This window comes from Bos javanicus, chromosome 12 (assembly GCF_032452875.1).
Source record: "Bos javanicus breed banteng chromosome 12, ARS-OSU_banteng_1.0, whole genome shotgun sequence".
NCBI classification, from domain to species: domain Eukaryota; kingdom Metazoa; phylum Chordata; class Mammalia; order Artiodactyla; family Bovidae; genus Bos; species Bos javanicus.
Window position 1 is genome coordinate 44,083,094 of NC_083879.1, and position 12,993 is coordinate 44,096,086.

Below are 12,993 nucleotides of genomic sequence, written 5' to 3' on the forward strand. Positions count from 1 at the left end.
ACTAAGATTTATTGACCATGTATACCTAGTAAAAATAGAAAACAACAGCACATGTAATTTTATGAACTGCAAACAATTTGGGATAGTGTGCAGGGTGGTCTATTTTAAATAAGAGTAAGAGTAAATAACTGTCTATGTGGACAGATTTTGAGATGAAATTTGAGCAATGATAAAAGGCCAAGCATGTGAAGATTGTAAGGAATAGCATTTAGGCAAAAAAAAAAAAAAAAAAAAAGTACACTCAAAGGGATTGAGTGGGATTAGAGTTGCTGTATTTGAAGCAAAGATGAAAGGGCAATTTGGCTGATGTATTGAGGAAAAAATGTAGAGTAGGCAGAAACAAGATCCAGTGGATGACTTTAGGTAGAGATAGGCATTGTATTCTAATTTTAAGACGTTCTTGAAGAGAACTGATATGTTATTTGTATTTCTAAAGCAGCTCTGGCTGCATTAGCAAATGGACTTTAGTGGGTAGAGAAGGAAGGAGACTGGAAACTTCTGCTGTAGTCCCTGCCAGAGGTGTTATCTTTGTTTAGGGCAGAGTTTCTCAGATAGTGAGAGGGAGTATATTTTGCCACCCCAGAGGATATATTAGGCAATATTTGGAGACTTCTTTTGGTTATCACATTGGGCAGGTGGGTACAGCTGGTATCTAGTGGATAGAAGCCAGTCTGCTGCTAAACATTGTACATGCACAGGGCCGAGCCTCATAGCCAACAAAGAATTATCTGACTCAAAATATCAACAGTGTTGAGTCTGAAAATCCCTGACTTAGGGTGATAGGAATGGAAAAGGAGAAAAGTAGAGAGACTGATACAATCAGGCAAAAAACATTAAGAACCAAACTTTTGGTAGTCTTTCAAAAGGCTCCTCAGACTATTTCACCAGAAATGGTAAAATATGCAGTTCACATAATTTTCATGAAATATATTTAATACTTTTAAACAAGCAGTTAAGATTAAGAAATTTGAGGATTTTTGTTGTTTTTTGTTTTGTTTTGTTTTCAATTTTTTTTTGGCTATTCTTCTTAATTTTTATTTTATGTTGGAGTTCAATCCCTGGGTCAGGAAGATCCCATAGAGAAGGAAATGGCAATCCACTTCGTTATTCTTTCTTGGGAAATCACATGGACAGAGGAGCTTGGTGGGCTACAGTTCATGGTGTCTCAAAAGAGTCAGACACAATTTAGCGACTACATAACAACAATAGTTAGCAATATTAGTTTCAGGTATGCAAGAAAGTGATTCACTTATGGACATACATGTATCTTCTTTTTCAAGTTCTTTTCCCATTTAGATTATTACAGAGTATTGAGTAAAATTCCCTGTTCTATATATTTTTAGGGTTTTGGGGGGCTTTTGGTCATTTTTGTTATTTTTGTTTGGTTTTATTTTATAAGAAGTGATAATTGGAAAAATACACACTCTTGAACTGTCAATAATCCATGAAGACTAGACTTAAAAAAAATCGAAACCTAAATTTTTAAAAAAGAGTTTTTTCAAAGCAGTTTGCTAAATGTTATTTTAAAAGAACATTCACTCAAAATCTTTTTTCAGATTAAAAAAAAAAAAAGTCTACTCACTTGCCGTTCAATGCTGCCACCCCAACTGTGCTTCGGGCAATTGACATGCTAGCTACAAATGTCCACTGCTGACTCTGAGGATCCCACCTTTCCACTGTGTTCAGATAACTCCAGCCATCATGGCCTCCCACAGCATAGATAGGGCCTTCCAGTACTGTCACACCTGCAACAAAGGAGAGATAAAAAGTGAATGAATCACGACACAGTGAGGTTCTCAAATCAAATTAACAACAAAAGCTGTTATTCAGCTGTTATGTCATTCAGAATGGCCTCTATCAGCTAACAAATGATTTCACTGAGGTCAAAACTAATCACTATGGATTGAACCATTTCATTCACATGAAAACATAAAGGAATCCATCAAAATATTATGACCTAGATGCTTTATGAGGGAAAATATATTTTCTTATTTATGATCATATGAAGATTCAAAATCTAAAAGTCAGAGATGATGCATCTTATGCCTCTACTTTTGAAGACTGTTTCTACACTGCAATTTAAAGTACTTTTATTTACATTCAGCAAAACTGCATTAAGCAGTGTAATATAATTAGTTTGAATTTCAAGTTAGGGTCCTCTAAGTTTTGGCTGCCTGTCAAAACATAATAAATGTATCTAAAGCTTAGAGAATACAATGCCTCTTTTCTTATAAGCTGAAATTATTAAACACAAGCAATTAAATTATTTATGAGTCATCAATAGATGATATATACAACTTTTACACACTGTTTTTTTCCTGTCAATTCACTTCTATATTAGATGAATTTTCTTAAATGTTAAACAATCACTAAGTATTTAAATACTGTGTTTATATTTACTGAAGTGGTCTCACTATCTATTAGGAGAATTCTGGTGAATTTTCCACAAGTTTCAAAGCGGAATGTCTGATTGTTAAGAACTCTGAAGTATCTGTGATTCTTACCCTGTTTCCTAGCTGACAAGTTAAACTGCCACAAAAGTATGTATATTGAGAGAAGACACAAGGCTCCTGGGTCATAGAAGAAAGATAGTTATCACCATAACAATGGCAATAGTCAGAGTATCAACATTTTTTTTGTATCAGTTCTCCAAGCCCCAATTTCCCAGTCTTGGTTATGCCAAGAGGATTTTAATATCTCCTTCATGTTGACCAGACTTGAGACAGGATTCTCCTGCCTCTAGAATCCTGACCTCACTTTCCTTAAAGCACTTACTTTAAACAACTTGTAATTGCAAATTGCAAGTTTTCTGTCCCTTTGAGAAGTTAGTCTTTTAAAAAGCCTATTGCCAGTGTTACAGCTGCATACTTTCTTTCTGCAAGAACCTAGGAATATAATCAGCAAGAAAGTTACTGTTTTTATCTCCCAGTTTCTGTGCAAGAGTAAGAGCTTAACTTCAACTGACACCTTGCTTCAAGTTGTAAGTCTACCTCTTGTTTGGAAGATAGGAAATGCAATTTACCTTTGTTTAAATAAGGCCAATTTGCAAACAAAGACTACTTATGATCCACCCATGCATTACAGCTCTCAGACTCTCCCTCCACTCCCCTTTGTTTTAGTGGAGGTGCATTCGGCCTCAATTCTGGCCTCTTTTCCTTATTGCAATAGTATTGAATAAAGTCTTCCTTGTCTGTTTATCTATTACACCTTTTTTTTTTTTTTTTTGCTTTGACAATATTTAGATGAAATCTGTACATTCAATGGGTTGTAAGTTAATTTGAAGTTGGAAGCAAAGTAATATATAACGGACAACAAACTTATATACCCATTGCTCCAGAAGGAGACATTCTCTTCATGCTTTTAAGTATGATTGTCTTTTACTATGGAGAAAAGAACTATCTTTATCTTACTAGTCTTTCTGTTATAAAAATTTGGGGGAGGGGAAGTCAGTCTTGTTTAAAAGTTGTGCAAAAATGTGAAAGACTCATGGAGAATTGTGTCTCAACACAGAGGTGAAAGTAAAATGATACTTTTAATCTATTCATGAGTTAATAACTTATTCAACTACTGTTTATTGAATGTCTACTATGTGTTAGGAATTTTTCTTATCGCCAAAGTGCCAAGAAAATATAGGTGAATAAAAAAAAGTCCCTGACCTCATTGAACTTACATAGTCATTAAATACTCAATTAAAATGGAATAAGTGTTACAGAATCCAGGGTTCTGTCTGCTTGCTGCTCAAAAGCCATCAAAAAGGCCAGGTTGGTGCAAAGTTTGGTTTATTTGAATGTCAGCAACCAAGAGACAGGGTGAGAAGGGCAGGTGCCTGTCCAAGTAGCCTATTACCCTCATCCAGACAAGAGCTTTTATAGTGGAAGGAGGGAGTTACTTGCTGAAACACCACAGTCAGTTTTGACAGCAGTCTTGAAGTTGGTCACCAGTGGTCTGACCAGCACCGTCTTGATTGCTTTAAATATAGTTAGTCTTCAGTTCCAGGGTTGTTTTGTTGCATTTCTTGAGGCCAGTTCTCAGAATTGTGGCAGTTTATGTCATGACTACAGTCTGGTCATCATGTAGTTAAATTCTCCAGCTGGTGGAGGTTTCAGTATCTCTAAGATACCTTAAAGATATGGTTCAGAATATTACCTATAGCTCTGCAGAAGGAGCTGAATGTCTTTGATTATGTTTAATGACTACAATATTTTTATTGGTCTCCTTTGATTGTTTTCCTTTGTTTTGCATGCTTTCACTTCTATGATTAAACTTATTGTTTGACAAAAGTCAGGCTGAGGACATGGGAGGGATCAAGGACCATAGGATCCTGCTTCATTTCATAAATACATTATTCACAGCAGCAAAGTCTTGAGTGGCCCCAGTATCAATTATAAGGAAAAAAAAAAAAAGGACAAAGGAGACAGAGAGGAAATGTTCAGATGGGTTGGAGGATTTTTCAGAGCTTCTGGTATCTGAAAATTATGAGTGAAGAGTGTTTTTAGGAGGATGGGTCAATTATTTACCTGCCTCTTTCTTACCAAGTCCAAGTTTATATTGGATATGGAAAGAGAAAGTTGCTCTTGATTTTGAAAGTAGATTCTGTATCAATACTATCAGTTCAGTTTCATTTATTTGCTCAGTCGTGTCCAACTCTTCATGACTCCGTGAACCACAGCACGCCAGGCTTCCCTGTCCATCACCAACTCCCAGAGTCCACTCAAATCCATGTCCATTGGGTCGGTGATGCCATCAAACCATCTCATCCTCTGACGTTCCCTTCTCCTCCTGCCCTCAATCTTTCCTGGCATCAGGGTCTTTTCCAAAAAGTCAGCTCTTCGCATCAGGTGGCCAAAGTATTGGAGTTTCAGCTTCAACATCAGTCGCTCCAATGAACACCCAAGATTGATCTCCTTTAGGATGGATTGGTTGTATCTCCTTGTAATTCAAGGTACCCTCAAGAGTCTTCCCCAACACCACAGTTAAAAGCATCAATTCTTTGGCTCTCAGCTTTCTTTATAGTCCAACTCTCATATCCATACATGATCACTGGAAAAACCATAGCCTTGACTACACGGACTTTTGTTGACAAAGTAATGTCTTTGCTTTTTAATATGCTGTCTAGGTCAGTCATAACTTTCCTCCAAAGGGGCAAGTGTCTTTTAATTTCATGGCTGAAATCATCATCTGCAGTGATTTCGGAGTCCAAAAAGATAAAGTCTGACACTGTTTCTGCTTTTTCCCATCTATTTGTCATGAAGTGATGGGACCAGATGCCATGATCTTTGTTTTCTGAATGTTGAGCTTTAAGCCAACTTTTCACTTTCCTCTTTCACTTTCATCAAGAGGCTCTTTAGTTCTTCTTCACTTTCTGCCATAAGGGTGGTATCATCTGCGTATCTGAGGTTATTGATATTTCTCCTGGCAATCTTGATTTCAGCTTGTGTTTCTTCCAGCCTAGTATTTCTCATGATGTACTCTACATATAAGTTAAATAAGCAGGGTGATAATATACAGCCTTTACGTACTCCTTTTCCTATTTGGAATCAGTCTGTTGTTCCATGTCCATTTCTAACTGTTGTGTCCCAACCTGCATACAGATTTCTCAAGAGGCAGGTCAGGTGGTCTGGTATGCCCATCTCATTCAGAATTTGTCATAGTTTATTGTGATCCACACAGTCAAAGTCTCTGGCATAGTCAATAAAGCAGAAATAGATGTTTTTTTCTGGAACTCTCTTGTATTTTTAATGATCCAGTAGATGCTGGCAATTTGATCTCTGGTTCCTCTGCCTTTTCTAAAACCAGCTTGAAATCTGGAAGTTCACCGTTCATGTATTGCTGAAGCCTGGCTTGGAGAATTTTAAGCTTTACTTTACTAGCATGTGAGATGAGTGCAATTGTGCAGTAGTTTGAATATTCTTTGGCATTGCCTTTCTTTGGGATTGGAATGAAAACTGACCTTTTCCAGTCCTGTGGCCACTGCTGAGATTTCCAAATTTGCTGGCATATTGAGTGCAGCACTTTCACAGCATCATCTTTCAGGATTTTTAAATAGCTCAACTGGAATTCCATCACCTTCAGTAGCTTTGTTCGTCGTGATGCTTTCTAAGGCCCACTTGACGTCACATTCCAGGATGTCTGGCTCTAGGTGAGTAATCACACCATCGTGATTATCTGGGTCGTGAAGATCTTTTTTGTACAGTTCTTCTATGTATTCTTGCCACCTCTTCTTAATATCTTCTGCTTCTATTAGGTCCCTGCCATTTCTGTCCTTTATTGAGCCCATCTTTGTATGAAATATTCCCTTGATATCTCTAATTTTCTTGAAGAGATAGATCTCTAGTGTTTCCGTTTCTATTGCTTTACTCTGTTTCTTTGCATTGATTGCTGAGGAAGGCTTTCTTATCTCTTCTTGCTATTCTTTGGAACTCTGCATTCAGATGCTTATATCGTTCCTTTTCTCCTTTGCTTTTTGCTTCCCTTCTTTTCACAGCTATTTGTAAGGCCTTCCCAGACAGCCATTTTGCTTTTTTGCATTTCACTATACAAGTTTTAATTTGTCTGGTGATTATTTATTCAGTTATGTACTCTATAAAAATACTTAATCTGTGATGGTTTTAATTTTGAGGTTACAGTAAGTTCCCTACATATGAACCTTCAAGTTCATATGTATGAACTTGCCTGGGAAGTATTCTTGCCTGGGAAATCCCTGTAGCCTGCCAGGAATTTTGTATTTTATATTGCTGTTTAGTTGCTCAGTCATGTTCAACACTTTTGCAACCCCATGGACAACAGAGAAATTTTATAGAAGAAGATATATGAAGGTCCTATAAGCATATAAAATGTTTGATATAGCTGGTAATCGGAATAATCAGGATATAAAAATAAAACATCTTTGAGAGAAAGTTTTTGACAACCATACTTTACTATTTTTAAAATTAAAAGTGTTTTAATATCAAAAACTCTTAAAAACATTGGAACAGAAATTTTTATGATGAGATTGTTGTTTAAGTATACCACTTTGGAAAGAAACTTAACAGTATTTTGTGAAAGTATTATGATCTAGTTTTTATACAATTTTAAATACTTTATAATATTTTAATGGGGAATATACACAAAAAATACAAATATAATTAATGATTTTATATATTAAAATGTTTTAATTAATCAAGGTATTTTGAGTGAGAATATCAGGGCTAGGGGTAAGAAAAAAATATTGTGTCTTCTCCCTTTCAAGTTATGTTTATAACATTCATTCAGGTGATTAGATGAGGCATTCATTTATTTTCCATTGCATATAGTATTACATTGTATGAATAAGCAACTTTTATAGGTCCATTTCATTGGTATCATAAATGTTGATAGAAACTACAGACGATTTTTGTTGACAACATTGACAATACAGTGTAATTGCCTGACCTCAAATTTCAGTTTGTTTCTACCAGCTGTGTGACAATGAAAAAAAAAAAAAATCCCTTATTTCCTGCATCTCAGTATACTTATCCTTTAAGAATGCCTCAGTTCAGTTCAATCATTCAGCCATGTCCGACTCTTTGCAACCCCATGGACTGCAGCACACCTGGCTTCCGTGTCTATCACCATCTTTTGAGGCTTGCTCAGACTCATGTCTATTGAGTTGGTGATGCCATTCAACCATCTCATCTTCTGTCATCCCCTTCTCCTCCTGCCTACAATCTTTCCCAGCATCAGGGTCTTTTCCAATGAGTCAGTTCTTTGCATCAGATGGCCAAAGTATTGGAGTTTCAGCTTCAGCATCAGTCCTTCCAGTGTTTATTGAGGACTGATCTTTAAGATTGATTAGTTTGATCTCCTTGCAGTCCAAAGGACTCTCAAGAGTCTTCTTCAACACCACATTTCAAAAACATCCATTCTTCAGTGCTCAGCTTTCTTTATAGTCCAACTCTCACATCCATACATGACTATTGGAAAAATCATAACTTTGACTAGATGGACCTTCGTCAGCAAAGTAACATCTCTGCTTTTTAATATGTTGTCTAGGTTAGTCATAGCTTTTCTTCCAAGGAGCAAGCATCTTTTAATTTCATGATTACAGTCATTGTCTACAGTGATTTTGGAGCACAAGGAAATAAAGTCTGTCACTGTTTCCATTGTTTCCCCATCTATTTGCCATGAAGTGATGGGACCAGATGAAATGATCTTCATTTTCTGAATGCTGAGTGTTCAGCCAAGTTTTTTGTTCTCCTCTTTCACTTTCATCAAGACACTGTTTAGTTTTTCCTCACTTTCTGCCATAAGGGGGGTGTCATCTGCATATTGTTGATATTTCCACCAGCAATCTTGATTCCAGCTTGTGCTTCATCTAGGCCAACATTTCACATGATGTACTTTGTATATAAGTTAAATAAGCAGGGTGACAGTATAAAGCTTTGACATAGTATTATTACCTCTGAAAATTCTGCAATATAATATTAGAAAATTTTGTGTAATTTTTTCCAGAAAATAGTTCAATGAAGGCATCAATCCATTACTAATTGTCAGGTAAAATACCACAAGTTAAAGCTGAGCAGTTTCCATATGGGCTTTAGAGCACAGATAAATAAAATGGATATTAAGGTCTTTAAATATAAAGAGTGATCTTGGGGGCAGTCATTTTGACAGGTAACTCCTGCAAAAAGTTTAGCTTAAAAGTAAAATTTACTGCTTACATAATTTACCTCAAAATATTTGTTTTACTATTTTTATATTAATGCAACTGATATATTAATTTGTTCTCCTGAGAAAGAAGTCATCTGTCCATGTTAATATTATCCATTCAAAATATTGCTAACTTTATTTTAAACTCTCAGTCCTTCCAATTTAAAGAGAATATATATTCTAATTATGAAAAATAATGAAAACCTTAAAGTACTTTTTAGTATTTAATTTTTATATATTTACCATTATTTACATATTTAATAATCATGAAACTGTGAAATATAAGATTTCCTTTTGCCTAGGTAGAGAAATTTATTTTTAAATGAATAATAGTGCATTTAAATTTCTTTTAACTTAATCATTGAGTTGAATAAATATTCCTTAATGGAAGTCACAGAATACATCTAACTCATCAGTGGCTTCATAATATGCATATGACTTTTTGAGCACAACTTATTTACTTTATTTTCTAAATTCTTTTTTATAATCATCACCAAAGTTATAGTAGTATCTAGTAAATATTTATAACTAATCATTAGTGAGACTTAATTCCACTATAATTATATACTTTTACTTCAGGAACAATGAATCACTAAGCAATAGCTCATAAGAATGAACATTTTACAGTTGCTCTGTGCAAAGAATTAAACAAACAAAAAAGCCTTGTGTAATGAGGAATAGGGAAGTAGATAAGTAAGCATATATTTTACTCACAATACTCTGGAAAAATATCTTAAAAATATTAAATACCTCTATTTATAGAAATAGAGAAAGAGAGGGAGAGAAAAAAAGGTTGTGAAATTTTTCCCAATGTTATAAATGTATATATATATAATTATACAATTTTTACTGTTGTTCAGTCGAGAAGTTGTGTCTGACTCTCTTGTGACCCCATGGACTGAAAAACCATTCCAGGCTTCTCTGCCCTTGGAACTTTCCAGGAAGGAATACTGGGGCGGGTTTCCATTTCCTTCTTCAAATATATACAATACACTGTCTATAAATATCTTTCTCTATATAATTCTGATGTAAAATACACCTTGGTTGATGCAAATAAATTTTTTAAATGTTGATCACAGGTAGAACAAGACGGACTAAGTTACTAGGAATATTTTACTAGTGGAGGTGATAGAATTCCAGTTGAGCTATTCCAAATCCTGAAAGATGATGCTGTGAAAGTGCTGCACTCAATATGCCAGCAAATTTGGAAATCTCAGCAGTGGCCACAGGACTGGAAAAGGTCAGTTTTCATTCCAATCCCAAAGAAAGGCAATGCCAAAGAATGCTCAAACTACCGCACAGGAGCCTCTCGTGGGGTGCCAGGGAAGTCGGAAAAAAAAAAAAAAAAACTACCGCACATTGCACTCATCTCACACGCTAGTAAAGTAATGCTTAAAATTCTCCAAGCCAGGCTTCAGCAGTATGTGAACCGTGAACCTCCTGATGTTCAAGCTGGTTTTAGAAAAGGAAGAGGAACCAGAGATCAAATTGCCAACATCCGCTGAATCATGGAAAAAGCAAGAGAGTTCCAGAAAAACATCTATTTCTGCTTTATTGACTATGCCAAAGCCTTTGACTGTGTGGATCACAATAAACTGTGGAAAATTCTAAAAGGGTTGGGCGTACCAGACCACCTAATCTGCCTCTTTAGAAATTTGTATGCAGGTCAGGAAGCAACAGTTAGAACTGGACATGGAACAACAGACTGGTTCCAAATAGGAAAAGAAGTACGTCAAGTCTGTATATTGTCACCCTGTCTATTTAACTTCTATGCAGAGTACATCATGAGAAACGCTGGGCTGGAAGAAACACAGGCTGGAATCAAGATTGCCGGGAGAAATATCAATAAGCTCAGATATGCAGATGACACCACCCTTATGGCAGAAAGTGAAGAGGAACTAAAAAGCCTCTTGATGAAGGTGAAAGTGGAGAGTGAAAAAGTTGGCTTAAAACTCAACATTCAGAAAACGAAGATCATGGCATCTGGTCCCATCACTTCATGGGAAATGGGGAAACAGTGGAAACAGTGTCAGACTCTATTTTTCTGGGCTCCAAAATCACTACAGATGGTGACTGCAGCCATGAAATTAAAAGACGCTTACTCCTTGGAAGGAAAGTTATGACCAACCTAGATAGCATATTCAAAAGCAGAGACATTACTTTGTCAACAAAGGTTCGTCTAGTCAAGGCTATGGTTTTTCCAGTCGTCATGTATGGATGTGAGAGTTGGACTGTGAAGAAGGCTGAGCACCAAAGAATTGATGCTTTTGAACTGCGGTGTTGGAGAATACTCTTGAGAGTCCCTTGGACTGCAAGGAGCTCCAACCAGTCCATTCTGAAGGAGATCAGCCCTGGGATTTCTTTGGAAGGAATGATGCTCAAGCTGAAACTCCAGTACTTTGGCCACCTCATGCAAAGAGTTGACTCATTGGAAAAGACTCTGATGCTGGGAAGGATTTGGGGCAGGAGGAGAAGGGGACGACAGAGGATGAGATGGCTGGATGGCATCACTGACTCGATGTATGTGAGTCTGAGTGAACTCCGGGAGTTGGCAATGGACAGGGAGGCCTGGCGTGCTGCGATTCATGGGGTCGCAAAGAGTCGGACACGACTGAGCGACTGATCTGATTTGATCTGATTGAAAAATCACTTAGGGTTCAAATATTATTTTTCTTGATCCACAAGCAAAGAAAAAAAACACAATTTGTACTGATGTATTTCACTCTTTCCTTCGCTGAGATAGTGATTTTCAGTTTTGGCTGCCCACTGAAATCATTTAGAAACTTTCAAAAAAAGATATCAGTGTCTGAATTAGAGAGATTCTGATTTCACTGTACTGGGCTTAGGTCTAAACAGAGGTATTTTAAAAAATTTTGTAAACACATATGTGTGATTCTTATGTGCAATCAGGATTGAGAGTGACTGCCGTGAAAGAAAATGACTGTTGTACTAGCACTGTCGCAGACTGTCTCTCACCAATAATATGCCAAACTTGCAAGTTTCTTAAGATCTTTCATTCATGTCTTGTGTATGTGTGTACATGTGTATTTTATGTAGATATATGAAACTGACATTGTCATAGAAGTTTAGCTGCCAGCTAATCACAATTTCTTTTCTATGGGAATGGTCTTGATCCGTGTCTCCTGTACAATGTCACGAACCTCATTCCATAGTTCATCAGGCACTCTATCTATCAGATCTAGGCCCTTAAATCTATTTCTCACTTCCACTGTATAATCATAAGGGATTTGATTTAGGTCATACCTGAATGGTCTAGTGGCTTTCCCTACTTTCTTCAATTTAGATCTGAATTTGGCAATAAGGATTTCATGGTCTCAGCCACAGTCAGCTCCTGGTCTTGTTTTTGCTGACTGTATAGAGCTTCTCCATCTTTGGCTGCAAAGAATATAATCAATCTGATTTCAGTGTTGACCATCTGGTGATGTCCATGTATAGAGTCTTCTCCTGTGTTGTTGGAAGAGGGTGTTTGTTATGACCAGTGCATTGTCTTGGCAAAACTCTATCGGTCTTTGCCCTGCTTCATTCCGTATTCCAAGGCCAAATTTGCCTGTTACTCCAGCTGTTTCTTGACTTCCTACTTTTGCATTCCAGTCCCCTATAGTGAAAAGGACATCTTTGTTGGGTGTTAGTTCTAAAAGGTCTTGTAGGTCTTCATAGAACCGTTCAACTTCAGCTTCTTCAGCATTACTGGTTGTGGCATAGACTTGGATTACTGTGATATTGAATGGTTTGCCTTGGAAAGGAACAGAGATCATTTTGTCTTTTTTGAGATTGCATCCAAGTGCTGCATTTAGGACTCTTGTTGACCATGATGGCCACTCCATTTCTTCTGAGGGATTCCTGCCTGCAGTAATAGATATAATGGTCATCTGAGTTAAATTCGTCCATTCCAGTCCATTTCAGTTGGCTGATTCCTAGAATGTTGACATTCACTCTGCCATCTGTCTCTTGAGAAATTTGTATGCAGGTCAGGAAGCAACAGTTAGAACTGCACATGGAACAACAGACTGGTTCCAAATAGGAAAAGGAGTTTGTCAAGGCTGTATATTGTCACCCTGTTTATTTAACTTATATGCAGAATACATCATGAGAAACGCTGGACTGGAAGAAACACAAACTGAAATCAAGACTGCCGGGAGAAATATCAATAAGCTCAGATATGCAGATGACACCACCCTTATGGCAGAAAGTGAAGAGGGACTCAAAAGCCTCTTGATGAAGTGAAAGTGGAGAGTGAAAAAGTTGGCTTAAAACTCAACATTCAGAAAACGAAGATCATGGCATCCGGTCCCACCACTTCATGGA

General features: G+C 36.8%; 1 protein-coding gene across 1 annotated transcript in view; it reads right to left on the reverse strand.

Moving 5' to 3' along the window:
- KLHL1 (kelch like family member 1) overlaps nucleotides 1-12,993 on the reverse strand; it is a 540,073-nt gene that overhangs the window by 53,993 nt on the left and 473,087 nt on the right. The window contains exon 8 of the mRNA XM_061435054.1: nucleotides 1,583-1,745. Within this exon, the coding sequence (XP_061291038.1) occupies nucleotides 1,583-1,745 (163 nt within the window). The remainder of the gene's footprint in view (nucleotides 1-1,582; nucleotides 1,746-12,993) is intronic.